The sequence below is a fragment of the Protopterus annectens genome, chromosome 1.part2 (genome assembly GCF_019279795.1).
Source record: "Protopterus annectens isolate FY-2018-M chromosome 1.part2, PAN1.0, whole genome shotgun sequence".
In the NCBI taxonomy this organism is placed as follows: Eukaryota; Metazoa; Chordata; order Ceratodontiformes; family Protopteridae; genus Protopterus; species Protopterus annectens.
Genome location: NC_056727.1, coordinates 201,360,233 through 201,386,649, shown reverse-complemented (window position 1 = coordinate 201,386,649; position 26,417 = coordinate 201,360,233). Strand labels below are relative to the sequence as shown.

General features: G+C 41.4%; 1 protein-coding gene across 4 annotated transcripts in view; it reads right to left on the bottom strand.

Moving 5' to 3' along the window:
* Nucleotides 1–26,417, bottom strand: part of EHBP1 (EH domain binding protein 1) — a 3,513,379-nt gene that overhangs the window by 1,952,202 nt on the left and 1,534,760 nt on the right. For all 4 annotated transcript variants that reach the window (XM_044055510.1, XM_044055511.1, XM_044055512.1 and 1 more), the window contains exon 5: nt 24,081–24,262. In XM_044055510.1, coding sequence (XP_043911445.1) covers nt 24,081–24,262 — 182 coding nt within the window. The remainder of the gene's footprint in view (nt 1–24,080; nt 24,263–26,417) is intronic.

Below are 26,417 nucleotides of genomic sequence, written 5' to 3'. Positions count from 1 at the left end.
CCTAGAGGAGCTGCTATTTGTTCCCTGGTAGGCGGATTTAGGATTAAGTCACTGTGGTTGTGCTGATGTAGTGGCAGTGGCTGTGTCTGTGCCTCTGTTGTTACCTTGCCACTGTCGTCCTCTGTAGGCACCTCCTCTGGATTGGTTTCTGCCTCTGGGGCGTCTATTCCTGCCCCTTTGAAATTTTGTGGAGTCAGGAAAGGACCAATTTTTGGCAGGCCAGTTCCTGCTAAACCTTAGGGGTTGAACCTGCAAGAAATCTTTAACAGTTTGAACAGATTTTGCCTTTTCTTCCATTTTCTTCATAACCTGCTGGGCAGGTGTACCAAACAAACTTGTCTTGTCCATAGGAGCATCAAGCAACTTAGCTTTAACATGATCCGGTAAAGCTTGTTCTTTTAGCCATGCATGCCTTCTTATCACTGTGCCTGTCATGGCTGATCTAAATGAAGCCTCCAGTGCATCATAGCCACATTTTAAGGAATGATTGCTAACCTGTTGTATGTTATTTACCATCTCTAATACATATTTCTTATCAAGAGATTCATCAGTGGTTAGTTTTTTAGTTAACTGATCAAGCATAAACTCTTGGTATTGTATCATGTGAAACTGACAGTTTAAAGCTCTAGCTGAGAGAGTAGCTGAAGTGTAGACCTTTTTACCCCATCTGTCTAATGACCTTGCTTCCCTTTCAGAAGGAATAGGGTTTTTAGCTGTGGTCGCGGCTACTGCCTTGGGGCCCTGGGATATAGTTTCTGGGTCTGCAAGTGGGGCCTTGTAAAGGTGGTGATGAGTATCTGGCACCCTGTAAAATCTGTCTGGTTTGGCAGGGGCTGGGGGTAAAGAATCTGGAGCGGAGCAAACATCATTGAAAGCATCATCCACCACAGAGAGAACAGGAGGTATAGCTAAGGGCCTGTGCTGTGGGAGGTGCAGAAAGGTCCTAAGTCTTTCTCTGGAGTCTGAAAAATCCTGTTGCTGCCATTGGAACTGTTCTCGCATGGCATGCAAGGTTTCCCCAAAGGAGAATTCTTCTGGTGGGGAAGCAGCTGGAATGGATTCTTCAGCATCAGAATCTTCAAAATTGGAGAAGGGAGCCTCAGGCTGGTCAGTAATGTCTGATTCATCAGCAGAATCATCAGAAGACACTGGCTCAGGGGGCTCTGCCCTAGGTCTCTTCTCTGGGGGCTGAGAGGCCCTGTCTGGGTGAGATTGAGATCCTCTAATTAAAGAAATTAAATCTTCTGCCAAAGAAAGCATTTGAGAACTAGAAGAGGGCCTGGATGTGGGGGTTTAACAGGCACTGTTTTAGAAGTCTTGGCTGCTTTAGCCCTGGCGAAGGCCTTAATGGACATGGCAGCTGGAGGCCTAGCAGCACCACGTGCTGGGGTAGAGACATCCAAGGGAATGGTGTCTGATAAGTCAACCACCGTAGTGGGTAAAATTTCTGAGGTCGATTCAAGAGTTGTGGCAGGGGCCTCAGTTGTAAGAATAGGTTCAGCTGTACTTTGATCAGTTTTCTCGGTTTCAGCGAAACCGAGACACTCATGATTTGCTTTACCGTGGTTTCGGCGAAACCGCGGACCGCGAGTGTCGGTCTTTATCTTTGCGTTTTTGGGGGTAGTCGGAGGATCCGGCGGCATAATGTCGCAAAATCAGAACCGAAAAACTGTTCTGCAAACTCCGACCGGCGCCTAAGCGTTCGTCGGTTGAGAGGCACAGGCGAACAGGCTGCTACGTCGTGGGCTGGGCCTAAACAAGGCAGACAGTAAGAGTGGAAATCTTTATGAGGTATTTGTTTCCCACAGGTTAAACAATTGTTAACTTTTTCTGACATCGGCTGAGGCAAGAAAGAGTCCCCAGCGGGTACTTAGCTTTAGAAGTCTTGGTAGTATTCGGTGAAGTAATCTCTGGATCCGACCGACCAGCACTTGCGAACAGCTTCTGCTTGGCGCCACGGCAAGAAAGACTGAGGAAAATGGCGTCGGCTGATGCTTTTATACCAGACCAACAGAGATGGCGTCGGGTGGAGTGCGACATCAGCCGAAGCCGGACCCGGACTTTGGAATCCGGCCGACTGCAGGGCTGCCTGACGACAGGACAACCCACTTGTTATGACTGCAGATGCATCCATGAAGGACATCTGTACTATGTTCATCATGTTACCCTGCTGCAGTCATCACACTTGGGTAGAATCCCAAAGCTAAGGATGGGAGGTGGAGTCAAACAGGGTTAGAGGAGGCTAGAAGGCCCTGCAAAACTGCAGTGGCAAAACCAGCTCTAGTCTTAGAGTAAAGTGGTAAGTGGTAATGTTTGGTGAAGGTGTGAACTGAACTCCAAGTTGCAGCTTCCAGAATATCCTTGGTTGGCACCCCCCTGAGGAAGGCTGTAGATATAGCTGCTGCCCTGGTGGAGTGGGGTCTTATGGTAGCAGGAACTGGTTTTCCACGGTGCGTGTAGCAAAAACGTATGCAATGTCCTATCCATTTGGAAATGGTTTGTTTTGAGATAGCCTTTCCTTGTGATGCTGTAGCATAGCATACAAAAAGCTGGTCAGTTTTTCTGAAAATCTTAGTTTTATCCAAGTAGTAACGTAGCTGCCTGTGAATGTCCAAGGAATGCAGGAGTCTTTCTCCTTTGTTCTGTGTATTTGGAAAGAAGGTGGGTAAATGGATGGTTTGATTTAGAGCCACACTGGATACCACCTTAGGCATAAAGGAGGGGTTAGTTCATAGAGAAACTCTGTCTTGATGAAAAATGAGGAAAGGCTCTACTGCCATTAGTGCCTGAAGTTCTGAAACTCTTCTAGCTGAAGTGATTGCTAGCAGCAGGGCAGTCTTCCATGATAAAAACTTTAAGTCAGCTGAGAATGCTGGCTCAAAAGGAGGTAGCGTGAGTTTTTCCAGAACAAAGTTGAGGTCCCAAGTAGGTGTTGGTGCTCTCCTGGGAGGCCTAATGTTCTTGGCCCCTCTGAGAAACTGTCTTAAGAGTGGATGTGAAAATAAGGGAGTATCCGTGTTGTAGTGAGCAGAGATGGCTGAGGCGTGGATTTTAATAGATGAAAAAGAAAGTCCTTTATGTAACATCTCAGTTAGATATTGCAGAATCTGAGGTATGTCAGGCTGAAGAGTATTTTGGCCTTTAGCTTGGTTTCCATTTGTCTGTGTAGGCTTTCCTGGTGCTGGGCCTCCTGGCCTCCAGCATAACTTCCATAACAGCTTGTGAGAGAGGAGCTGGCTGGTTGCTTAGGTGATTTGCCATGCAGCCAAGTTTAAGGTTTTGAGCTGGCTGTGTAGAATCTGATTGTCTTGTGTGAGCAGGTGGGTAATTTGCGGGAGAATCCATGGTGGGCCCTGGGCCATATTCCATAATAGTGGGTACCAGTGCTGGCGTGGCCAGTCTGGGGCAATGAGTAACATTTGGGGTCTCTCCATCCTGACTTTCACAAGTACCTTTGTGAGAAGGGGTAGCGGAGGAAAGGCATATACTGTTAGCATTTTCCAACTGAATGAGAGTGCGTCCACTTTCCAAGCTTGATGGTGAAAAGTCCTTGTGCAAAACTTTGTAACTGACAGTTTTGAGGGCCGACAAACAGGTCTATGTCTGGGAGCCCCCCTTTTTGAGGTATCATTGCGAATACTTGTGGATCCAGTTTCCACTCATGGGGATCCATGATGTTTCTGCTTAGGTCATCTGCCCATGTGTTCTTTTTTCCTGGGAGGAATTGAGCTTGTAATTGAACTTGGTAAGTCAGTGCTGTGTTCCACAAGGTCATTGCTTGCCTGCAAAGAGGGTAGGAGTGTGTACACCCTTGTTTATGTACCACATTACTGTGGTGTTGTCTGTCCTTATGAGAAGCTGTCCTGGATGCAAGAGGTCCTTGAAGGCTGTCAGAGCATTTTGTACAGCTAGCATTTCTTTTTGATTGATGTGCAGATTCCTTTGATCTGCTATCCATAAGCCTTGAATGCATGTGTGCCCCCCAGGCATAGTCCGATGCATCTGTTGTCATAGTTTGCCTGGCTGGGGGTAGGGTGAAAGGCTGACCCTTGTTGAGGTGACAAGCCTGTGACCACCATAGAAACTCCTGTTGAAGGCAGGGAATGAGATTTATCATTGTTTCCAAGCTGTGGCTGTGTTGAGTCCATACGCTTTTTAGGTACCACTGTAATTTCCTCATATGTAGTTTTGCAAATGGTATTAGTAGTATGCAAGATGCCATGAAGCCTAAGGCCTGCAGAATTTTTCTTGCAGGGAGTTGGGTCTTTGTTGCCATTGTTCTGAAGTATTGAGTTAATTGTAGTTGTTTGTCTGGCGTCAAATAAGCCATCTGGGCTGTTGTATTCAAGCTGGCACCCAGGAATGTCATGTTTTGTGAGGGCATTAGTTTTGATTTCTTTTCGTTTACTGTGTACCCTAGGCAAATTAGAAGGTGTTTTACAAAAGCCAGATGTTGTAAGAGAATGTCCTTGCTTTCTGCTTGGATGAGACAGTCGTCCAGGTATGGGTATATTTGAATTCCTCTGTCTGCAGTATGCAATTACTGGAGCCAGGCATTTTGTGAAGACTCTGGGCGCAGCAGATAAGCCAAAGGGCAGTGCAGAGAATTGGTAATGGGTTGAACCTGCAATGAAACGGAGGTATCTTCTGCAATTTTGTCTGATAGGGACATGCAGGTATGCCTCCTTGAGGTCCAAAGTTACTAACCAAGCTTTCTTGCCCAACATGGGAAGAAGCTGCTGTAGTGTTAGCATCTTGAATTTGGGTACTTGCAAGAAGGTGTTTAAAATTGAAAGGTCCAGAATGGGTCTCCAAGCATTGTCCTTTCTGGGGACTAGAAAGAGCCTTGAGTAAAATCCTTGGCCTTGCTCCTGTGTAGGTACCAGTTGAATGGCTCTCATGTCCATGAGAGCTGTAATTTGTTTTTGCGCCTCTGCCCATTGATTTTGTGGCAGGTTTGGCATTCCTTTTAAGCTTGGCAAGGTGTGGAAATGGAATCTGTATCCGTGTGAGATAATGTCTAGGACCCATTTGTCCTTTGTGACGATGCGCCAGTTGTCTGCAAAAAGTGATAATTTTCCTCCCAAGGGAGCTGCCAAGAGGGTTTTGCTTGGCAGTTTGAGGTTTAAGTCATTGTGTTTGCCTTCTAGTGGTTTGGGACCTGTCTTCTCCTCCCTTCTGTGTTGCAGTGCCCCATTGGCAAGGTTTGTAAGGGATTTGTGCTTGTCCTCTGCCCCTTGGGCACCTGTATTTACCCCTCTGTGGTCTGTCAGAAGCTGGAAAGGACCAATATTTTGTTGGCCAATTTCTGCTGAAGCGTGGGGGCTGTACCTGTAAGAAATCTTTGACCGTCTGCATAGATTTTGCCTTATCTCCATTTTCTTTAAAACCTCCTCTTGCTTTAACCCCAAATAAAACATCCTGCTGTAAGGGTGCATCCAGTAACTTTGCTTTAACATGATAAGGCAGAGATTGTTCCTTTAACCAAGCATGCCTACGTATAACAGACCCAGTAACAGCTGCTCTAGAGGAAGCTTCCAAGGCATCAAAACCACATTGTAAAGTATGCTTGCCCACCTGCTCAGCTGCATGCAACAGATCTTGCATTTTCTTAAATTCAGACTGTTGAGGGTGCGTGCCCATCTTTTGTTTTATTTGAGACATTAGGAATTGCTGGTATTTAAGCATGTGAAATTGACAATTTAGTGCTCTCATAGCTAGAGTAGTTGAGGTGTAAACCTTCTTCCCCCACCTATCTAGTGCTCTGGAGTCCCTTTCTGAGGGTACAGGATTTTTAGCCATAGAAGCCTTGGCCCCTTTGGGACGCTGGGAGATTGTCTCTGGATCAGCAGCAGGGCTTTTGTAAAGGAATTTGTGAAAGTCAGGCACTCTATAGTATCCATCTGGTTTGGCTGGAGCAGGAGGCAGAGAATCTGGATTTAGACTAGATTCTAAGAAGACATCATCCAATATGTTCAAAACTGGGGGGATAGCAAGTGGTCTGTGCTGGGGGAGTAAAAGAAACTCTCGGAGTCTTTTCTTTGAGTCAGAGTAGTCCTGACCTTCCCAGTAGAAATGTTCCCTCATGGTGTGTAAGGTTTCCCCAAAGGAGTAATCTTCAGGGGGAAAAGCTGAGGGAATGGAGTCTTCAGCATCAGAATCTTCATAAGGGGGGAAGGAGTAATCCTGTTCCTCAGAGGAGCCTGAGGAAACAGACACCTGATTAGAGGAGGCATAATCCTCCTCTTGTCTAGGCCTTTTGTCGGGGGGGGGGGGTTGGGAACCCCTGATCAAAGAAATCAAATCTTCAGCCATTTTAAGCATCTGCTTCTTAGGCATAGGGCCTTTGCCTGGAGACTGAAGTGTAGGCTTTTTTGGTTTTAGAGGAGTCTTAAGCTTCGCATAAGATTTTATGGTGAGGGTAGTCGGTCTGAAGACACCTTCAGAAACCGAAGGTATTTCTGCAGCACCGGCTTCCCCTACTGCAATGTCGTCGGTAGGGCCTAAGGAAAAAGGCCGAGTCAGCCTAGAACTCTCTGCTGGGAGATCTGATGCGGTCTGGGGATCCAATTCAGCAGTAGCCAGGGGCTGCGTAGGTGCCTCACTGAAAACCGGAGAACCGGCGACCGGGCCAGCCGAGGCCTCAGTGTCTGGCTTGGGTCTAGGCTGCCTGTCCTTATCCTTGCGTTTTTTATGCACGCCGGTAGTCGGTTGCTCCGACGGCATAGTGTAATTACATTTTCTACTGAAGTAGTGTCGTGTGAAATCAAAGCGACGCTTTATAGTTCGCTTATTGAACCTAGCACAAAACCGACAACCAGTGACGTTGTGGTCTGGGCCTAGGCAAGGTATACAAAAAGAATGAAAGTCCTTATGAGGTATTTGCTTCCCACAAGAAATGCAATTGTTAACTTTTTCTGACATCGGACTGAGGCAAGAAAAGGTTCCCCAATGGGGTACTTAGCTTTGAAGACTTCGGACTGAAACTCGATTCGAAAATCTCAGGTGTCGGCCGACCGGCACTTGCGAACTGCTTCTGTTTCGGGCACCACGCGGCAAGAAAGACTGAAGAAAATGGCATTGGATGCCTCTGATATACCCCTGGCGCTCTGACGTCAGGGAAGAAGCGACAGCAACTGACGCCGAACCAAGACTTTGGAATTCTGGCCGACTGCCTGACGGCAGGATAGCCCAAGTGTGACGACTGCAGCAGGGTAACACAATGAACATCAGGGGGAGCCAGTGAGAGGGATGAGAGTGTTGCAGGCCTACGAGCCATAAATGCATTGACGACGCTCCGAGAAAATGCCTGCCAGTCTGGCTGGCTCTGTACAGGAGAAGAAACATGCTTTGTTTTCTGTTTTCTTTTCAGGGAAGGCCTAGAGGGCATAGGGGGCCAAGGTAGGCCTAGGTTCACTAACATCTGCAGTAGTGGAAGGACCCATCTGGGCAGCTGGTACAAGCCAAGGTCCCCCCTCACCATCAGTAGCCAACGTCTACGTTACCTCTGAGGATGTGCCTTCTACTCTGGGCTCTGCGGCTTCTCCAACGGTACCTGCTGTACCCATATCAGCAGCGACTGAATGTTCCTCCATGCTAATGTCTGCCACTGGAGGGACATTGGGTGGAGGAGGTGCAGCAACAGATTCAGGCCTAGCAACTTTGGCCTTTTTCTTAGGTGGCTCAATGGGCTAACTGTACGGCCCCTCATTAGCTAAAGCTAAGTGTTTAAGGTGCTGATTTTCTAATTAGATGTTCAAGGGGTACAGACAGCTGCATAAGGTTTTAGGGATGAAGGCCTGACAGATGGAACAGGACTTATGGTTGAGCATAGGCCCTAAACAGAAAAGGCAAAGCTTGTGGGTGTCTTTATGAGGGATCTAATGACCGCAACTATGCTTTCCTTTCCTGGATGACATGAACCTAAACAGGCATGGAGTGACCCAAAAGCACAAAATGTCCCCAATGGGGTACTTATCTTTGAAAAGATGATCTGATATCCAGTACAGCATGAACAGCTGACGTTTGACTGGTGGCAGAGAAGTTCTGAGGTCTGGTACATGCAGACATCACTTTTATGGCCCACATTCCCTTAGCCAACAACAGATGTCCCATGTACCTTGCAGTGACTAGAAACTTTTGTATATTGGCCGGACATCCGTGTAGCAAGAGAGGAAAACCCAAGAGTTTTGAATACTGTAACATGAGGATAGAAGGACATCAGGGAATTTACCCACTTCCTCACTGTAGTGCAATCTCAGAGTTGGTATATATAATTTGCAGGGGGTGCAGGGGGCTTGCCCCCCCTGCAAAATAATAAAAAACATGTGCCGTTGACCTGACAGTCTAATGGTAAGTTATGGTGCAAAGCTTGGGTGACTGACGTCACCTAAGGCTATGTCGACCAGATCAAACTATGGAGGACGATTAATTCAGTTCCCAGATTGTGCCTTTTCAATGGTATTTTCACATTTCGGCTCAACGTTTACATCGGTCAAGTATTGCATTTTCCAGATTTCAACAGTAGATATATATACATACACAATATATATATTGGGGTGATGCTGGGGTCCACTGGCATATGACACGCTAAAGCATTACCATCCCTTAAGTTCCTGATATCTCTCATTTCCTTTTATTATTTGGCTTGTTTTGTATCTGGAGAATGGGCATGCTGAAGGCTATACTATTGAGCTGGACTATAACCATGGTTCAAAGAGTCCACATACTGAGAGAATGGGCAGAGTTTTATGTACTAGTACAAATCCTCTGCTTGATATAATGGTGGATGCGCAAGAACATCATACAGCAGTGGATGAGACTGTGTATTTGTTGTTTCTTAAATGATATAGGGAGCTTGAGAATAAACTGTTTAAATATAAATGCCTTCAGTGGCAAAGATTTCATTTGGCGTTATCACAGCACCATAGAGTAGTCCCCAGAGGTCTTAGAATATTGAAGATGCTGACCTATGGGGACACGTTCCCAGATCTATTGCAGCAATGCCAAGCTTTGCACCCGAAAGTTAGCTTTGACTACATAAAATTGCTTGTGGAATATTTTTTGCCCATGAGAAGGCATTGCTGAATGAGATTAAGGTGCTACAATCTGAAATTTTATCCAGATATCCTGTTGAAGTGATTGGTGGCAGTATTATTCTCTATGAGAAAAAACTACATGCTTCTAAAATAAAGAAACTGTAAAGAGATTTGACTGACTTTCATAAGGGAGCGTTTTTTTCATGACCAAGGGAATGGGCTTCCACTGAACAGGAAGTTAGCAATCCCGTAACTGAATCACAGCGTTTGGATGTACATGCTACTATAGAAACCGAGACTGTGACTGCACATGCAACTTCAGTGAACTCTGGCTCTGGGGTGACAGCTTCACAAGCAGCTGCTGTATCCTCTGTATCAGTTGAAATGAGCAATGCCACTAGATTGCCTTTTTTGTTGCAGGGACCATTACCAATCAACAAAGAAGAGAGGTCCAGAAGCAGGGTAAGGAAAGGGAGAACCACGTGGTTGCAGAGCATGGAAACAGCTGAAATGGGGCTGAGGCAAGGGAAAAAACCGTGAGTGGAATGCTGTTAAATCTTTCCTCACATAGACTAACAATGGTGCAGACTTCTTTATTGAATAGAGGCCTTTCACTTGTTATGGCCAGAAGGTCGAGTATGGCAGATCTACATTTAGATTTACAAGTGTTTGCCAGAAATATATTGTTAAAATTAATGTTTCCGGGATAGAGCACAAGTTATGTTAAGTTTAAGAAGCCCAATTTATTTGTACCCAAGACTCACCCAGTTGTTGAAACTTTTGTCTCTGTATGTGAATGGGAGATAAGAGAGGTGAGCATAACCCCGCCTTTTATCATTTGAATGAAGATGAATACAGAGCTTTGTATAAATTAAAAAATATGTCTTCATTAGAAATAAGACCAGCAGATAAAGGTGGAGGGTTGTAGAAATGGATAAAGAATTCTACCTGGAATGAATGCTGAAATTGTTGAGTGACACTTCTTATACTGTGCTTTCTAAAGAACTTGTGAATGGGGTAATACAGAAAGTGTCCTTTTTGGTCTTTGACTTATTTTTGACCAACATGATTACAGAGGACTTGCACAAGTATTTTAATGTTGAATATCCAGTGGTTCCTGTCTTGTATGGCCTTCCCAAAGTACATAAGAGTTTGGTATGCCCACCAATGAGGCCTACAGTTTCCAGCAAAGGATGGGCTACTGAACCACTTTCTACTTATGTAGAAAAGACATTGCAACTGATTTTGGATGCAACAAAGATAGTTTTGAGAGACACTAAGTCTTTTTTACAAGAACTGTATGCCAATGTGAAGGAGTTTGGGCCTAATGATGACTATGTTTTTGTTTCCTTGGATATTGAATCCCTGTTTACTGTCATCCCAAACACCTGGGGTATTGTTAATATCAGGAAATTTTTGGTAGTAGGGAGGAATTTGCCTCCTGAAAAAAATTGATTTGGTCTGTATATTGTTGGAGATTATTTTAGAAAATGTTTTTGTTTTTAATATTGAGTTCTTTTTGCAGACAGTTGGTATGGCTATGGGCATGGTTTGTGCAAATAGTTACGCAAACCTAGCATTGCTACAATGGGAAGAGAGTGCAGTGCTACATAACACTGAGTTCTACAGGTATGTGGTATGGTACACTCGAATTGTGGATGATATATTCTCTTTATAGAATGGTTTGAGTGAGTTGCATTCTTGTTTCATTGAGTATTTATCTAATACTACGACTTTTTTAAGATTCACTTATAAGTACTCCAAAAATTAGATAGATTTTTTGGATGCTACTGTGAGAAAGTCTGATTTAGGGAATCTGCAAACTAGTTTATATAGGAAGCCGAGCAGAAAGAACTCACTTTTACATAAGAATAGTATGCATCCAAGGCATGTTGTTAAGAATGTACTTAGGGGCCAGATTTTGAGAATGCGGCTGCATAATGAAGATACACAACGTATGGTAGCCCTTAAGGATCTTAAGGGTGACTTTCTGAAGAGAGGGTACTCTGAGAAAGAAATTGATGCTAGTATTACCCAGTTATTGAAGTAGAGGAATACTACAGGCTGGCAATACTTTTTTGAGCAACCCCCTGGAGACAGGAATGAGCACGAACATAGTGAATCTGGAAAGGTGAGGGTTCCTATAACTTTTTCAAGTGATGTCAATGTTTTCTGTGACATCATTAAAAGGAATTGGGGGTATATTAAAAGTGTCTGAGGAACTTAGAGAGGCTGTGAGTGGGAGACCCATGTTTTCTTTTAAGAATAATCTCTCACTAAAAAGGCATATTATGCTACAGGTCAGGCTTGGCTAGTTCAGCTTCTGTACCACAGAGACACGGGACACATCCTTGTAGAAGTTGTAGTACCTGTGATTGTATTTATAGAGGCATGAGGTTTATACATCCACAGACAAGGGTAATGTTTAAATGTTAAGTTCTATGCAGACTGCAAAACTAGAAATGTAGTGTATTTCAGTTTTTGTGTGGTCTACTTTGTATTTTATGTAGGTAAAACTAATTGCTCTCTGAGGGGAACATATTTTAGAACATTTGAGAGATATCAGGAACAGTAGGGTTAGTAATGCTTTAGCACATCATATTAAAGCCAGTGGATCCCAGCATAAGTTTAAGTTTTTGTGCTAGAAATTGTGAAGGATAGCATTGGGGGGACATCAAGAATAAGACTGAGTTGGCTGAACAAAGGTGGATTATCTTTTTTAATGCAGGAAATGCACCTGGAATTAATGATATGGTGTCTCTCAAACCCTTGCTGCGTGCATGTGCACTCCCTCATTGAAGCTTTATAGGTTGATTTGCATTAGCTATATTTTTTACATAATTTTTTTTACATAATCTTTATGGAAAGATATGTGTATGTCTTTAAGAGAACTGTATGTTTAACTGATTTGCTCAGTTGGATGTGTTTTTAAATAGGGAGCAGCTGCTGTTATTGTGCGTCTGAAGAAGTGACAGTTCATGAAAGCGCTTACTCATTTTTATATTAAAGGTGTTTTTGCCTTTAAGCCATGGTGATTCTGTTCAGTTTGTTATTGTTCTGTATTTCCTCACAACACTTCTGAACTAGCCCACCTTTCTGCAAAGTGTACCTTCTATTTCTATACAGCTTTTCTTTTAAAAGATGTTAATTTCTTATGTATTTGTTCTGATCCTAAGACTCTTTAAAGACATGACCCAAACCACATGCACAAATATGACACAGATAATAAAAAATAAAATGTAGATAAAATATGATTAGACATGACACACAGTAAAAGTAAACATTAACAATACAAGTAAATGAGCAATGCTGACAAAATTTGTGTGAACATTACAATAATGTGGCATAAGTATCTTCAGAGAACAAATGTAACAATCTACAAAGAACCAAAAATAAGGATTAATTCAGTCATATGATTCATGGGAATTTCAAGGCAACTGAGTCTTTTCATTTACACCTTGCCAGGACCTACCATCAAGCTGTGCCATCGTTCTGTAAGACGGCTAGGCCAGACAAGTCCTGGGTGAATTTATTGTTACCCATCAAATCATTTAGGTGCTGTCTGAAGGATGAAAGTATATCACACTGTTTTACTGAAAAAGAAACAGTGTTTCCAGACTCTACTGGCAATGCAGGGTCATTAAGATAGAGATCTTCTTAGTTAGGAACCTCCAGGATCTTTCTAGTTGTTTCTCATGTCTACTGAAATACATCCTGAAAGGGCAAGGCACTTAATATTTAGCCTAATCAATGCTGAATAAAAGAAAAATGATCTTTTTAGATATTTTCTGACTGCGCTGTCAGATGACAACATGCCTTCAACACATTTAGACCAGCAACTGCACAGACAGGGACTAAAGGTGGAGGTATACTGATCTACTTCGATAACAAGCATAACTCTAGTATGGTTAAACAGGATAACACACTGGAGTTCCTCCATGTCTAGATCACCATAGACAAAGTTCCACACCATGCCACATCCTAGCAAACTATAGGTTACCTTCTATGTGTCATGAAACCATCAGATCATACTTAGACCTTCTAGGTGTATAACACAGCATATGTTGTAACTTTAAGGTATATTTCCAAGTGTAGGCACATGCATACAAACAGTGAGCATGTGCAGGCAGCAGTGCCATTTTGAGAGAACAGCTAGAGTGTTAACATGTATGAGTGTGGTAGTCAGTCTGTTTATACGTTTATTTAAGTTTAAGTTACTAAGCCTTAATCCTGATGTGTTTGTATACAATAAAGCTGCTTAAACCGAACCTACAACTGTTCATCTGTTTTACCCTGACTGGACGAGTGACATGGTGTCAGAACTGGGATTGAGAATGCAACTTCTTCAACCTATGAGGTGCAGAGTTGACGGTGAAGGTATACTAACCAGGCTGGGTGATACAGTGCTCAGACAATTAAAAAAGGGCCAGAAATGAACTTCAAGTAACCAAAACTCGCACCAATGACTTATTTTGCAAAGAAAACTATACAAAGCATTTGTAAAGCACAAAATGCATTATTAATCAAATGAGTAGCACAAAACCTATTATTAATCAAATGAAAGACAAAAAACACATTGTTGATTAAACAAAGTGCTCAAAACCATGATATTTGATAAAATTATCAAAAATACTTACATGGGGTTCAGAGTTACCTCTGATTTGCATAATGAGCATGTTTAAAGTAAAATGAGTACAAGAAAAGTTTGATGGGCAAAACGAGTACAATTAATGGGCAAAATAAGCTTAGAAAAGCAAGGTGACTGCATGTTTTTAGTAAATGGCCATATTTTGGCATAAGCTACTATTTCACACTGACCAAAGCCATTCAAAGCATAACTAGAATTGTTCAAAGTATCTGAGTGTGAAAAGTGTTTGCATTGTGCAAAGTACAGTTATTTTGCAAAGTGCAGTCAAAGTACAGCCATTTCGAAAAGTTTCTTGTACTGTGTAGATTTACCCATAGAGTGCTGTCATTTCAAAGTGTTTCTTAAACAGTACAGAGTTATTTTGCAAAGAAAAGTTTCTCGTGCTGTATACAGTTCATTTGCAAGTGCAGTCATTTTGAAGTGTTTCTTACTCTGAGTTTCTTGTGTGCATACACTTCATTCGCAAAGTACAGTAATTTCAAAGTATTTCTTACACTGATAAGGGGTGGATTTGCAAAGTACAGTGATTTTAAAATGTTCTTGTGCTTCGGAGATTTATTTAGCAAAGTGCATTTATTTCAAAGAGTCTATTGTGCTATTGGACATAGTTACAAGTTCTGGCATATATATGTGTGCGCATGTTCGCACATAATTTCAGGCACCATTACTACTGTGTGTTGATATGGCAGACACATTTCACAGACCCACTCAACTTGTGTTTGATCATAATACTGCAGTGAATTGGAGAGTATTTGAGCAGGAATTCAACATTTTCATACAAACAGCTTTTTCTGACAGAGATGTGTGTGTGAGGGCATTTATTTTACTTAACTTAGTGGGGTCAAAAGCCACTGAGACTGCTCATTTGTGTATGCACCAGCAGTAGAGGCAGGAAAAGGGGAAAATGCCACATAGTTGTACCGGCTGAATCAAGAGAGGAACCTGAGTGCTTGAAATGTAAATTTAAAGAGTTGTGTAACCCCCCTGACAAATGTTACATTGGAAAGGTACCTATTTTATACAAGAGACCAAAAGCCAAGAGAAACTTTTGCAGCTTATATTACTGTCTTGAGAAACAAAGCTAAAACGTGCACATTAGGTGGATTGAAAGACAAGTTGATAAAGGATAGGCTTGCGTGTGGTGTTAATAGTGCTGCAGTGAGAAAAATGTTGCTTCGTGACAGTGATTTAACATTGAGCAAAGCTAAAGACATTTGTCAAATCCATGAGATTACAAAAAGGCACCCAAGTATGCTTGCAAGTAATAAAAGCGTGGTTTCAGTAGCCTCTAGAGCAAGTGTAGACAGCATGCAGCACATGGCTAGCAGAAACAGACCTAAGCACATGGCAGCTGCAGCCCCTGCAGGTTTTTCAGGGAGGACCCATAACTTTCCAGCAAGTTCTTAGACTAGCTCAGCAAAACGGACATGCTCAGTGCAGTATAAGGGTGAGTCAGCAAAGCCCAACTCAAGTTTTATTGTTAACTGTCATAATTGTGGTGCCAATCATGAGTCAAAACAAGAGAAGTGCTTAGCATTTGGTCAGCAAAGCCACAAGTGTAAAAAATGGAACCACTTTCAAAAATTTTGTAAATCAAGCAAGCCTCATTCAGTTATTAAGAAAGGTCACTCAAAAAGGCAAGTTGATCATGTAGAATGTTGCAACCCTACTTTCTATGTAGATGGTGTATCGGTGATCATTGAAAAGGTTAATGCAATAGATTTGTTGGCAAAGAACAAATTGTTTGCACCATCCTGATCAATGGTAAACCCAAGGAGCTTAAAGTAGACACTGGCTCAAAGTGTAATGTTATGTCAGCAGAAATAATTGTTAGAGTAAGAGCTGATGAACAACTTAAAATGGCTAATTGAGCGAAGCTTGTTGCTTTATGGAGGTGAAGATTATCAAATCGAAGGTTCAGTAGTGCTTTCATGCTATTCGGCTGGGAAGAATTACAGCTTGCAATTCTATGTAGTCAGAAAACCTGTGAAGTCATTAATGGGTCTCAGAGACAGTTTAAACATGAAACTGCTTTCTTGTACCAAAGAAGCCCATTATGTAAGCACATGCCCTAGTACTAGCTTCACTGACGCTATTTTCTCAGAGTATGCTGATGTTTTCGACGACAGGCTAGGTAAACTTCCAGTTGTGTACTCCATGAAAGTAGACCCAGAGGTCAGTCCAGTGTCAGTCCAGCAAGGAGAGTTCCAATAGGTATGCAGGACAAAGTCAAGTTCCAGTTAGATAAGATGCTGCAGCAAGGTGTGATTTGCCCAGTCACAGACCCATCTGAATGGATATCTTCCATGGTAGCTGCTCATAAGAAAAGCTCAAATGAAATCAGAATATGCAGTGACCCAAGAGACTTGAACAAAGCATTAAAGACGCCCCATCATCCTTTGCTTACATCGAGGAGGTTGCCACCCTCATGCCAAGCGCCACTGTTTTTTCTGTCTTGGATGCAGAGAGTTAATTTTGGCAAGTAATGCTTGATCGTAAATCTTCACTACTGACTACATTCAGTACCCCATTTGGTAGAAACAGATTTCTCAGAATGCATTTTGGAATAAATCCTGCCAGTGAAGTCTTTCAGAGTGCAATGGAGCAAACTTTTTCAGATTATCTCTGTGCTATAACAGTGGATGATTTACTAGTTGGAGGTAATGCAGAAGCAGAGCATGACAGAAACCTCAGGGAAGTTCTGGACATAGAGTGTAAAGTGAACTTGAAGCTCAATCCTCTGAAATGTACATTCAGGCTACCAAAAGATACTTATGTAGGTCATTTATTTACCAGTACAGGCTTACGACCAGACTCTTCCAAACAAGCAGCCATTCTTGATATGCCAGCTCCAGATAAAGTCCAAGTCTTACAGCATTTTCTTGGTATGATTAACTATTTGGGCAAGTTTATACCTGACTTTAGTGAGTTATCAACACCTTCAGGGGAAACAGGTGCTGACTTTGTGGGAACATGGGCAAAATTCTTGGCTAGGCTTATAAGGGCCTCCAGGCAAATAGCCTAGTATCATCCTATGAACCTTTAAGAGAGCTGACATGCAAAAATGTTGCCTGGTCATGGTTGGAACAGCACCAGAGAGCATTTGATAATCTCAAACAGCAAATTGCCAGTCCACTTACATTGAGATACGACGATGTCTACAAACCAGTAATTCTTTCCTGTGATGCTTCAAAGTTCGGTCTAGGTGCAGTTATTCTACAACAGGGCAAACCAGAAGCTTATGCGTTTAGAACTCTTACTCAAACTGAAATGCAGTATGCTCAACTTGAGAAGGAACTTTTGGGAATTGTGTTCGCATGTTCGAAGTTCATGATTATATTTATGGTCAAGCTATCCAGATTGAGACTGATCATCAACCTCTAGTCACGATTTTAAAGAAGCCTATGAATACAGCTTCAGCAAGATTACAAAGAATGATGCTCAGATTACAAAAGTACAACTTCAAAATGGTCTATACAAAAGGTAAACTTCTTTATCTGGCTGATACCTTATCCAGACCACCCAGAAATACCACAGAGCAGCTCGATGCAGAGAATTTTGACTTTGATGTCATGGAAGTGCATAATTTTTCTACCATGAGACTTGATGAGCTAAGAGATCATACAAAGACCAATTTTGCAAAAGCTCAACCACTTCATTCACGTTGGATGGCCGTCAAAGCAATCTTGTGTACCGCCAGAAGTGCAACCTTATTTCTTTATAGAAATGAAATGCTGATGGAAGGTGGTATCATTTTCAAAGGTCCTAAAGTTATTGTTCCTACTTCCTTACAATATGAATACATTCAGATTTTTCATCGTGGCCACCCAAGTTCCAAAGCTACCAAAAGAAGGACAGGATTAGTATTTTGGCCTTCTCTGTCAAAAGACATTGATAAAGTGCTTTCATTTGTTCAGTATGCAATTGTACTAAACCGCATTTGCAAAAACTGCTGCTTCAGCTAAGCCAGATTCCAGAACTACTTTGGTCAACAGTAGCCACTGTCATATTGGAGTGGAACAATCAGCATTACTTAGTGTTGGCAGACTCCTATTTGAACTGGTTTGAGATCGATTTGCTACCTAACCTAATGTCCAGTACTGTTATTACTAAGTTGAAATGTCATTTCTCAGTCCATGGTAGTCCACACAAAGTTATTTCTGACAATGGTACCCAGTTTACCAATCAATTATTTCAGAAATTTGCAAAGAGTGGGACTTTATCCACATTACTAACAGTCCGGAATACCCACAGTCAAATGGCCTGGCTGAAAGTGCAGTACAGACTACAAAGCAATTACTACAGAGGTCAAAATGTGACAATACCAATATCTTCTTGAATCTACTTAATCTCATAAATATTCCCTGTGACAACCTACTTGGCTCACCTGCTCAGAGATTTCTCTCTAGGCAAACCAGAACAACCTTGCCATTCAGTTCCAGTTTGTTGTTGCCTAATGCTAAAAACAACAAAGCAATCAAGGCCCAACTACTTAAAAATCGTTTCTTTCAGATGTCCAGCTATGATAAAATGAGCAGATTTCTTCATCCATTGAAAGAAAGAGAGACAGTGATGATGCAAAAGGCTTTGATCGAATTGGTCAAGTGAGAGGTATATGTGTTAAGGCGAGATCCTACTTAGTGGAATCTGAGGGTAAAGAATACATGAGAAACCACAGGTATCTTCTTCTGATGTCTGAATCGATATCGCAGCTTCGTACCTGTCATACAGACTCTAGATCTCAGAGCAACCCAGACAATGTTCCTGTTGAAGAACATGTCCCAGTACCTATTCCCATTCCTGATGATGTCCCTAAAGTTGAACATTCCTTAAAGACAGCCCCCATTGCTAGATCCAATTCCAATTTTTATGTTCCATGATCAGGTCGTATTTCTAGACCTAGTGTAAAATACACAGCAGCTTGGGCATGATTGTTTTATTTGTGTTTAACTTTGTATCATTGCATGTCAAAGAATTAGTTCTGTATAACTGCATGTCAAATGATACTTTCTGCACAACTGCATGCCAATGAATGCTGTCACTTTCAGTGCATGACCTATTTCTCAAAGAGGGAGGATGTAGAACAGAGCGTGTGTTGTAACTTTAAGAGGCATTTCCATGTGTAGGCACATGCAGGCAACAGAGTGTTAACATGTATGAGTGAAGTAGTCAGTCTGTTTATAAGTTTATTTAACTTTAAGTTACTAAGTCTTAATCCTGATGTGTTTGTGTATAATAAAGCTGCTTGAACTGGACTCACAACTGTTCGTCTGTTTTATCTTGACCGGATGAGCGACACTGGGTACACTCATCATTCAACCAAATACCATACTCATGGAGGATTTTAATTATCCTTCTGTAAACTGGGAATCCTACATGATCACAAATTTACAGTCATAGATATTCCTAGACTTTGTAAACATAAACACCCTGGGCCAGTTAATGTATACACCTACAGGAGGTAAAAACATCCTGGCGTTAGTACTTACAAATATGGGAAAATGCTGCACCACCACCAGTGTTGTGTCCTCTCAATTAAGAACAGCAACACAACCACCACCAAACTCCTCCAGTGAACTAAGACAACTGTAATATAGTAAAAGGCAGCCAAAAATCAGTCACAATAAGAAACTGTTTGCTGAATGTAAAAATACACAAATGAACCAGAACCAGGTCAACTTGATCGAGATTGATTAAAAGATTTTATATTACTGCACCTGGTTCTGGTTCCTTTGTGTATATTTACATTCAGCAGTTTCTTACTGTGAATGTTTTTTTGGCTGCCTTTTACCATCTTACAGCTTTCTTGGTTAACAGAAGGAGTTTGGTGATGGTTGTTTTGCTGTTCTGAGTTCCATTTTATCCTGCAATGTCTTTGTAGTTACCATTCCCTCTACTAAGGTCAGACCACTTTGTGGTCTCCTTTGAAATAAGAATCAATTCTGTATGCCCAGCAAACCCTGTAATAGAAACTACTCCAAGGCAAACTACTTTTTATTAAGTGATAACCTGTCAACATTTCAAGCCCCTCCAAACCCAGATAACACAGCAGCCTATGCAGAATTGTACACAGAAGCTCTGCACAAACATGTCAATGAATGTACAAAGGCTGCTGTGCACATCAGAAATAAGCCTAAAACTTAATCAAAACAAACCATCCCGGTGGAATCCAACATGAAACAGATTGTACAAAAAAAAAACAACTCGCACCTAAACTGAACAGACAACCTTTTTGTTGTGTCTTTCGGCTTATCCCGGTTAGGGGTCGCCACAGCGGAACTCCGGTCCGCTAATGTTTGGTAGTGGAAGAGGATTAATTAAGTCAACCAAAGCAAATTTTGAGGTAAAGGGATTATTCCAGGCCAAGGACAACCATAAGGTCTTCGTCTTCTTTAGCTACATCTGAAACCTCAAAGGCAGCACACAATAGAGTGCCAAACTGCTGGTAAATGAAGCCACATTCACAGAACTGGAAGATATAGCAAATCTTCTGATTGTCAAATTTAGCTCCAACTTTATCACCATCTCCCCCTCACCCAGCCACTTCACAGGAAATACCACCTAACATAACTCCACCAATTGTCAGTAGGGAGCAAGTCTTAGATGTGCTTTCTAAGGCCAAGACTACAGCTTTGATGGGATGTGGTAATATCCCAGGATGCCCCTAAATAGTTTGAAATATGACCTATCACAGCCACTGGTGTCACTGTTCAACCATAGCCTCTTCACAAGGGCAGACCATCAATGAAACCTGGGAACTATGGACCCATTAGTCTGACTAGTCTCATATGCAAAGCCATGGAAAGAATTACCATGGAAATGCTTAAGAATGACACAGGAAACCAAAAAAAAAAAAGACATAGGAAACCTTCGGATACCTGATCCAACCCAATGTTTAGTTTCATTAAAGGAAGGTAATGCCTACTGAACCTAGTGGACTTCTTTGAGAATGTCACCACAGCAATGGATGATGGCAAAATGGGGCATATCACCTACTTGACCTGGCTAAGGAATTTTATACAATATCCCACTTGGGCATTGTAAATAAACTCAAGGAATTAGGCATAAACCTCTTTGGAACATGCTGGACAGCCAACTGGCTCACAGAGAGGACACAGGAAGTTAGGAATGGAAAGATTACCTTCACAAAGATGCCTGTCATCAGTGGAGTCCCCCCAGGGCTCTGTGCTGGGTCCGCTCCACTTTAGCATCTATTTTTCAGAAGTCAGGGTCAATGTCAAGGGCCTCTGGCTTACTAAGTTTGTACATGATTGCAAGTTAGAAGTAATCACAGAAACCTCTCAAGATACTAACATGTTACAGGAAGTTCTAACGCAGACAAATAACTGATGCCAAAGTCATGAAGTAAAACTCAATGCCAAGAAATGCAAAATAGTATGATTTGGAAAGTCAGCCATCCAGGTAAAAGCCACAGCTTAAAATCCAGTGCAAAGAAATGTATATCAGTACCTTCTGGGAAGTCAGCCACCCTGGGAAACTAACTCACTGACAAAACACCTCTAAAAGCAGACAAAGTAGTCAGGGATTTGGGTACTCATGTAAATAGTAACCTGGCTTTTGATCAACATGTGTCTAAGGTAACAAGAAAATTATTCCATGTCACTAAACTTATATGCAAAGGCATGATATCTATGTCCATGTAAGTCATCATTTCACTGTACTCAGCCATCACCAGAGACCTCAAGTATAACACCCACTTCAGTATTTGCCTGACCTGGCACATGCAACAACTGGAATGTCCACAGAGCTTCCTCATAAAAACAATACAGGGCATAAACACAATGGCCTATGCAAGTTGCCTGGTCCCATCTGTAACTCTGTTTCCTACAGACTGCTGACAGGCAATTTATGCCTGGTATACAAGGCAACTCTGATGGACCTTTTGGTTATCTACAAAACAAACAGCACCAGAACTACTAGATATAAGAATTTAAACTTTACGTAAAAAACATACATGTTGGAGGAAGAGGCAGGTGTTTCAGAGAATACCCATTCTCTGGAATAGGTTTCCCATCTGTGTGAAGCAGAGCCCTTTCCTACCCTTATTCACGCGCAGCCTAGATCAGTGGATGGGAAACTGGGAATTCACCCCTGGTCTGATGGACACAGGCAGCTATTAAATCATGCCCTAACAAATCTACAACCCCACCCCAATTAAAATAACCACTAAGGCAGAATAACTCATGGGATACATTTGGGTTGCATGGCTAGGCTTATAAAGGCCCCAGTGGTCATTAGCTTAATATATACCTCAGAACCTATGATGACTGAGAGGGAATTATCAACAAATGATCATGTCCTTAACAGCATTTTCACTTTGAAGTGGGGTACTGTCTATGCTGTATATTGAGGGGAAGGGGCTGTCTACCAAATGTGAGGTTAATGAACTTTTTCTGAACTTAATTTGAGCCCGGTTTTAGAGTCATTAGAGGTATTTTTCAGAAATATATCTCATATTCCAGGTATGGTGTGTCACTAACCACACAAATGAAGAATGTACTCATGGTTTCTATCCCTAATGCTTTCACCTGGCTATTCCAGTTTCACTCAGTATTCCTTACTGCCTTTACACACTGAGTGTCCACCCAACCCCAGATCTTGTTCTGCTTTTGATGTCATAATCTCAGTGCTATCACCATTTGGTAGTTTTCCCATGGATTTTCTTACCACGGCACATTATCCTGCACTTTGTTTTGTTTTTCATGGAATTTAATATTCTGCATATCTGAGCCTTCATTCATCCTTAACAAGTCCTCCACATTTCAATCCACAAGTGTCACTCCTGTAAAGATCTATGTCATCTGCGCAGACATACAATCCTTCTGTATCTTTGCAATATCATGCACACAAAGACATGCCCCAAAATAAAATTCATCATAATCCACTTATAAATTCCATTTCTTTATATTTTATGTGCCAATCATTTTTAATATAGACAGCCACATTGGAACATAGGCAAATGTTAACTCTAAAGTACTGTTTTGTATGGGATAGCTTGTTCCTTGGCTTGCCATGTTCCAATGTGCATGCTTTGGCTTCAGGACTGCACCAGTATTACAGAATTCTCTGGAATGAGAAAGAACGAGTTTATTTAAAGAGCATTCAGATTATATTTACATTTTTTTTAAATCTGTTAATAACACAAACTCACTTGTGTTCGGAGGGCTATCACTTTTTCAAGGGACACAAGGTGCAGAAATGTGAAGTGATGCATAGATAGCCTCATGCTATTTAGTTTGCAACAGGTAGACTTTAAGCATAAAATCTCAAGAATGATAACCAACAATTTAACCACTACTTTAACAGTGCATTCCTCATAGTTGCTCACCCTAACAGAGAGATTAGTGATGGAATGTAATCAACATCACAGATTCCCCCTAACTTTTGACAGCTGTCCTTGTCAGCAGCTCAAAAGACTGCACAACAGACTTTGATGTCAGAAGATCAGAAGCTTGGGAGCTATATTCCCGTACCAGGGCAGTTTGGTTCATGTTCCAAAACTGACACTGCTATGCAAAAAAAAAAAAAAAAAAAAAAAAAAAGGCTGTCACACTCCCAATGTGCCATCTTTCAGATGAGATGTTTAAACAAGTTTCTATGCGCCAGCGATGATAATAATTCAGGTTGATTTGGATTTGTTGTTTGTTACAGAGTAAAAACTACAGTTTCCTGGATACATTTCAATCACGCACTATAGATATCACCCTGGGCCATAACATACAAAAGCCTAAACTGGATCACTGTACTTTCCTGGGTACTAAGTATATGTTCTCTGCTGCTTCTCCTAAATCACCTACATTTATGAAGACTGATCACCTATAAATTCTTCCAATTTATTATTCTTTTAAAATAACTGTCAATGAGGCTCACAGTCACGTCTATTTTTTTGTTTGCCTTCGTAGGTTCTCACGTGACTCCAAAAAACAAAGTGCTCATATAAACTTGGCAAATGCTACACGAGAACCTCAATACAAATGCATTTTGATGCTGCAAAACTAATTATCCAACTACTTCTGTATTTGGCAGTTTCACTCAAACAGGGCAGAACTATTTAATCACGTAAAAACTCCTATACACAGGCACACAATTTATAAACCTCTGCTGCTTCATCAAAATTGATCTTTGAAGTCAGCATAACAAGCGCTCATCAAAAAAGTAAATCTATTGGGGAGGAGTCATATTCCTGAGAGGTCACTTTCACTGAGAATACAAAGAACAAAGGCACGGCTGGAATGACAGGTATGCTAATTGGAACATTTTGGTTTCTGTACATTCACAGACTCAGAGTTCCATCTTAACTACAAATATGCTCTAGATATCAAACACAGTGTAGAGCACTTCAGAATAACAGGTTTCATTCAAGCATAACTTACGTGGCTTTTCCCTCCCTCAGGAAAATACACGACAATGAGAACTGTAGTGTAGCAGATACCACTTTTTTAGACAATGGCTTGAATTTCAGCTTTACATCAGTTTGCGTTGGCATGGGGCTTGCATACTGTTTCATGTTGATACAGCTAGTGGCAAGTGCCTTCCTTCGCCCAGAAAGTGATTCCTAAATTTAAAGAAAAATAAAGCAGTTATTTATCATCAAATATTTGAATTGTCCTTATTAGTCCTTGCAGATATCTGTTTTCCAAAGATTAGTGAAATCAATTTAGTTATGCTGTACTGCTCACTGACAACATGAAAAATGGGTACTTAAGTCCTCTCAATGGGCCTTATTTATGGATTAAGCTGCTTACTTTTACATTTCTTTTAATTTGCACAGTGCTAGAGTTCAAGCACTTAAATTAATAATACTTGTAAGTGCATATATTTCAATTCATTCAGGTTTCCTCCTTTGTTGTCACAAACACAACTTGCTTAAACACTAAATAATTATCCCATGGATTTCTGCTAAAGAATGTTACATAATGCAGTACAGTTTTGTTTCTTTCCCTTCTGGCTTTCTTGAATTAGTTAACTGAGTAACCCTAATGAAACAATGTAAAGCCTTCTAACAAGGAGTAGCCACGAATGCATTCTAACATGTGTAACAAGAAAAACAAATTATAATTATTTTAAGTAAGGAAGATAAGCATTGCAGCACAAAAACACAGGTCTAATACTTGAAACTATACTTAAATAATTCTGCTGGACAAAGACAAAAAGTAATCGCCAAAAAGAAATGCTACAGTAAGCACACAGCACAATAACAAGATTGTTGAAAGCAGCTACTCCAGTATATCAACGCATTGACTTATTCCAGGCAGATGTCAGTCAATGAGTTCCGAGTTTTCCAGCAGCCATCCTCCTGGTACTGCCCTTAACTGCACCATTACAATTCTGTGCGCGCGCGTGTGTGCGTGTGTCACAAGAGGGAGAGAAGGTAGTGCCAAGCCTACTTTTTTAGGGCTTTTCCACTCACTAACGTCTCCATCACCCAGTCTCTCTAGCACCCGTGAAAAGACCCATATCACAGCACAACAGACACTTGATGAGACCAATCTTATTTGAAGTATCTTGCATACATTTCCAGACTTACTTAAATACAGTTCTTAAAGCAGATACATAAAGTGGAGCTCTGCCCAAACAGTTTTATATAACTCAGCCAGTTTGCTAAACCTGGTATTCTGAAATTCAAAAAATAAATGAATAGAAAACAGACATTATTCTAACTCTTAAGATGTGACATCTTGAGAAAGGGAGCAATTTCACTGATATAACAAATGTGGATTTAGTAAGTCAAGCTTAATCTCTTTCTCACTGAGACTAGCTTTGTCCTGTACAGTGGATACCAATATATGTAACCACTCCACAGTAATATTTCATCTTATCTGTCTTGCACCACTATCTTCAAAGTCTAATCCCAATCTATATTGCTGCTAAATAAGTACAAAAATGTAAGTCTCATACAAACTACATGCATTATAACTGCAACATATGCTGTGTCGAGGCAATGCTGTCCTCCTTCAAGTTCCAGATCTAATTCATCACATCTCTACATCCAAACCATTCCTGGTTCAAGTCCTAATCTTAGGCCAGGCTTTTCTTCAGTATCTGTACACAAAAATGTTAATATTTTGCAACAAAACCCAAGTTTCCCATTCTGCAAAAGCATTAGCGTGTGCCACCTTTTTCTGCAATTACTCAAGACACCCCCTTCTGCATGTATGCTTACTGTGCACAGTAATGTCAGCTGTTCTGCAGACACACTCAAATCTCTCAATGTGCAGTGCTCATGCTGAGTCCATATTAATCCCATGTTTTTTGCTGCTTGTCTGTAACCACTAATATGATCTCATCTAAGCTATACAATCACAGCTAGCTGTCTTGGTTCATTATCCATACTTAGGTGCCATGTCCTATGTGCAATCTTCTAGACAAGAATTGTGAGTGCATTTAAAGCCAGACCTGTTATCCTGCATTAGCACCCAAAAACGTTTTCCCAGTCTGTGTACTCTTAAGCCAATGTATCCAGTCATGAGGCCATACCTACAACTACATCTTCATTCCATCGTGGCAATCAACTGGTAGTCTCTATCCCTAAACCTGCATCCAAACACATGCCTTTCAGCCCATGTCTGCATCCAAATTCTGGGTTCTTTATTTCTGCTTACATCTACATTCACAACTCCAAAAACATGCTTTGTAAATTTATGTACAAAAGTCTTTTTTTTTGCACATTAGTGTTGGCTCTCTTCCCTTATACATGTGTCTCAACATCA